Here is a 4,403-nt window from a genome sequence, read left to right as displayed (position 1 = left end):
TTTTCTGCCCCCCCCCCCCGCCCTTTTTTTTAAATAAGAGAGGATTTTCATTTTAAAAGAGAGGTTGTTAGGCACAATGAAACCAACATTGGTCTCATAAAGGAACCCCTACACATTCAGGAGCGCTTACATTGCTAAATCCTGCCACATGTTTTTGTTTGTTTGTTTTGCTTTGTTTTGTTCCATTCGGCTTTCTCTTTTATACAGAGTGGGATCCAAGGAAAACAGTTCCTCTACCTCCATAATACAACTGACATTTTGGACAGAGAATTGGACATTGCCCAATGTATTGTTGGCTGCTTAGCAACACTGTTGGCCTCTACCCACTAGATGCCAGGGGCACTACCCAACGACCCCCACCCCGCCCAGTTGTAATACCTAAAAATGTTTCCAGACATTGCCAGTGTCCCTGGGGAACAAAAGTTGTTCCTGACTGAAAACCACTTGCCGAAACCAAAGGTAGATCATACATTCAAGACATCCAAAGAGCAAAGATAAGGTAAATGAGAAACTTTTTATATTTCATAGCATATATCACCCTCTAAGAAAACTGAAAAAATAGTCAGGTTGAAAGATCATTTTGTAATAGCCCAAACCCAGTAAAAAACAAACCAGAATACTTAGAGTGCATAAAGCTTCAGACATGTAGAAATTCAGTTTGAGTTTTAAATAATATATCCTAAAACTGAAAGAAGAAATGAAGGAGAATGTGAGTGGGTTTTACAGAGAGAGGCAGAGAGACAGAGAGATTCCCCTTTTAGGTCAAAGTCCACATGATTTGAATGCGACACATTTTTTTTTTGAGTTAAGATATTTATTATTGTTTATACAAACAAGATGCAACCACTGATTCAAAAATAGGAGGGTATTTTCCTCAATGAGAATACATTCTTTAATAGGACTCTATTTGAATAAGAATTCCATACAAATAGAATATATATACTTAAGAAAGGAAGGATTTTACATTACACAAAACAGACATTCAGTTGGTTCAATCATGGTAAGCTACCCTTCCAACCGAATACTTATATTTATTACAAATATTGCAGTCAGTTCAGTATATGCCAACAATCACAGAGTTTTAACATTTAGTAGCACGAAGCACACTTAACTGTTTCCAAAGGGATATGTGATGTAGTTTTCATTTCAGAGGAATGGAAGTGGCTGAATTACTGTCTGCTCTTTAATGTTTCAACTAACCATTCCATTGCCTCATCAAGGCCAGTGCCTTTGGTTGCTGAAGTTTTGAATATTTGCCATTTTCGGTCCTTCAACGCTACGGCAATGAATTTGCCATCTCTGAGGGAGTCATGGCCTGCTCCATGTCCTGCTTATTTGCAAACACCACCAAAATGGCTTTTCTCAGCTCTTCTTCCTCCAACATGGCAACTAACTCTGATTTGGAAATGCCAATTCGGTCTCGGTCACAACTGTCTACCACATAAATGACTGCATCTGTGTTTGAATAGTAACATCTCCAGTATGGCCTGATACTTGTCTGTCCTCCCAAATCCCAGACTTGGACTTTAAGGTTTTTGTATGTTACTGTCTCAACATTAAATCCAATAGTAGGAATCGTAGTAACGACTTCTCCAACCTGTAATCTGTACAAAATTGTAGTTTTTCCTGCTCCATCTAATCCCAAAATTAAAATCCTCATTTCCCGGGTTCCAAACAGACTGGAAAAAATACTTGAGAAAAAGCCACCCATGATGAACCGCCTGTCTGCCCTTGTTGGTGGTTAGAGACAGGCCCCGGCCTCCGCAGCGACTCCTATTCGAGCCTCGGCGCCACCACCTCTGCAAGCCTCGGCCTCCGGCTCCGGCTCCGAAGCGGTTTCCTTGGAAGTCCGGTCCGCCAGCAACTTCCACGTCGGACTCCCGGCGGGGGCTGCGAATGCGACACGTTTTGAAACAGCCCATAGGAATTTAGTAAACACACCACGGACTGTCTGGAACTCCTTCCCAGAGAGACTAAAAGCTACAGTTGGGTCAGTTTCTACTTACATCAGCCTCTGATTAGAATCCTGTAGCAGCAGAAAGCAACATGGTTCTCGGTTTCATGACTTTCTGGTGAGGGAAAGGTAAAATATTCTATGTTGACCTTGCCTGAAGTGGATTTTTCCTCATAGCTCTGCTAGAAGACAGAAGATTTAAATGACAGGACTTTGGCTTTAAAGTTTTTCTGGGAAGAATTCTGGCGAAGACCCTGTTTTTTTAGACACACCAGACATACCTTGCCACCTGGAACTTAAGGGTGTCTGATCGCTGAGGACGGTGAATGAGTGACTGTCCCTCACCTGGAGCATTTCCCTGGAGCAGTCCTGGAGGGCGTCAGAATCACCTTGAGGGCATAGTAAAAATCAGATTGTTGGGCTCTAGCCCTAGAGTTTCTGACGGTAGCTCTGGGGTGAGTCTGAAAATGTTCATTTCTAACAAGTTCCCCTGTGATGCTGACACCGCTTGGCTAGGCTGAGGTCCACATATTGGACTATATCTGCCTTAGTATTTCCCAAGATTAACCCCACACCAAGTGATTATTCCTTTCAGCTGATTTTTTAAAGAAATTGCTTACGTTTTTAATTAGTGATGCCTACCTTACAGTCACTTAGATGTTGTCTTTGGCTACGTCACTGATGTTTCCACGATAAAAGCCTTGTTTCCTGCTGGAGAAGGTTTGCTCTGCCTTTCGTTTACCACACAGTGCTGAGTACACAATAGATTCCTAATAAATGACTCCTGAATATAGAATGAATGAAGACAATGTAAAGTGTAAAGTCACAGTATATTTTATCTTTTTGATTTTTCTTCATCAAAAGTAGCTATGTTTTAGCTTGGCCTAATACCACCTCCATTTTCTTTCCACTTTAAATCTCTTTTTCCCCCCTGCATATAGACCTCATTTAGGAAGAACAGGAACACATATTATGGCTTACATACTTCAACATGAAAAGCATATAAAAGGACTTTATAGCCATACTTCTATTTTCATTATCTAAGTGTATTAGTAAAAGCAAACCTATTACATCTTCCTTTTGGGAAGCCAAAAACATCTGGAATTTATGTTATGAGAAAGAGCTTTGACAGACTTTATTTGACATGTACATCAACTGCAGAGGAAAAAAATCACCAGAGGAAATGTTAAACTAAGTTATGATGCTGTCCTGCCAATGGAAGATTTAAGCTGGCTGGTTGGCTGTGTCCTGAAGATGCATTAAAACATGAAGGCACAAAATGGACAGCTGTTTCAGAGAGATCAACCCCGCATTATCCTAACTGAGAAATAAATGTGCAATATAATGTATAATTCTGGTGTGGGGCTCCAGATATGAGATAATTCTTAAGAGCAAGGCTCAAGTGATTTGTCACTAGGCCCTTAGAAGCCACGCTTTGTGTTACATTGCTGCACACTTTGCTTTTATTTAATGGGAGCTATATCATTTTTATTTGATTTCTTATTTATATTTCAGAATTCTTGAAAGGTTATTCTGCTATCAAAGTGAAACTATGTATATACTGCCAAGCCATTTCAGCTCATATGTGTATAAATAAGAGATTTCCCTTGCCCCTGACTCTTCAAGGTTCACCGAGAAATTCCACCTTTCATACCATGATCTGTAAGAGGGAATGGACATAATATATTTGTCCTTTTCCCCCCTCTAGCTCCAGATCCTACCTCCAGATGTCCTCTGAAACTGTAAGAAGGAAAAAAACCTTTTTTTCTCTTTTTTACTCCTCTTATTTCTGCATAAGATCACACACACGCACACACACAAATTGAATTTTAGATTCAGAAACATAATATAATATTTGAAATTAAGATTGTTCCAGAAAACCCATGGCACATGAATATTGTAAGTGTCATATTTAGAGACAGGGATTTTCTAAGAAATGTATGCTTTTAGCATCATAGCTGCAGGCAAGGAAGGAACCCAGAGGTGTTTTCCCCCTTCTTACCTTCTCTTCTGCACTTGTCTGTTAACCCTCCCAATCAGGTTCCAGCATTAGCCCTAGGAAAGGCCCTGCTACCTTCCAAAAAGACACAGTGGGGCAGTTTGCACAAATACAACATAGGTGCTTAGCTGTGCCATGGGGGCAGATGTTCTGATGACATATTGCCTTCTTCTTGAACCAATCTGCAAAGAGCTTTTCTCTCTTGCTGTATGTAAGTATGACCTCTTTAACGTCATTTATGGGACCGGGGTCAGAAGACACTGAATACAAAAAATTTAAGAAAAGCCAACATTGAGTTACAATCATTAAAGAAGATATTAAAAGTTTACAATAGCCAAGACATGGAAACAACATAAATGTTCATCGATGGAAGAATGTATAAAGAAAGTGTAGTATTTACATACAATGGGATATTATTCAGCCCTAAAAAAAGACAGAAATCCCATTTTC

At 39.9% G+C, this 4,403-nt stretch overlaps 1 protein-coding gene across 1 annotated transcript; it reads right to left on the bottom strand.

Moving 5' to 3' along the window:
* Positions 1 to 792: 792 nt before the first annotated feature.
* LOC113604401 (ADP-ribosylation factor-like protein 1) lies at positions 793 to 1,885 on the bottom strand. The gene is given in 2 exon segments (XM_053201963.1): positions 793 to 1,282; positions 1,285 to 1,885. Coding segments are annotated over 2 exon segments (540 nt in total). The 5' UTR covers positions 1,712 to 1,885; the 3' UTR covers positions 793 to 1,169.
* Between the last annotated feature and the right edge of the window lie 2,518 nt (positions 1,886 to 4,403).

The sequence above is a fragment of the Acinonyx jubatus genome, chromosome A1 (assembly GCF_027475565.1).
Source record: "Acinonyx jubatus isolate Ajub_Pintada_27869175 chromosome A1, VMU_Ajub_asm_v1.0, whole genome shotgun sequence".
NCBI lineage: Eukaryota > Metazoa > Chordata > Mammalia > Carnivora > Felidae > Acinonyx > Acinonyx jubatus.
This window is presented reverse-complemented; position numbering and strand designations above follow the sequence as displayed.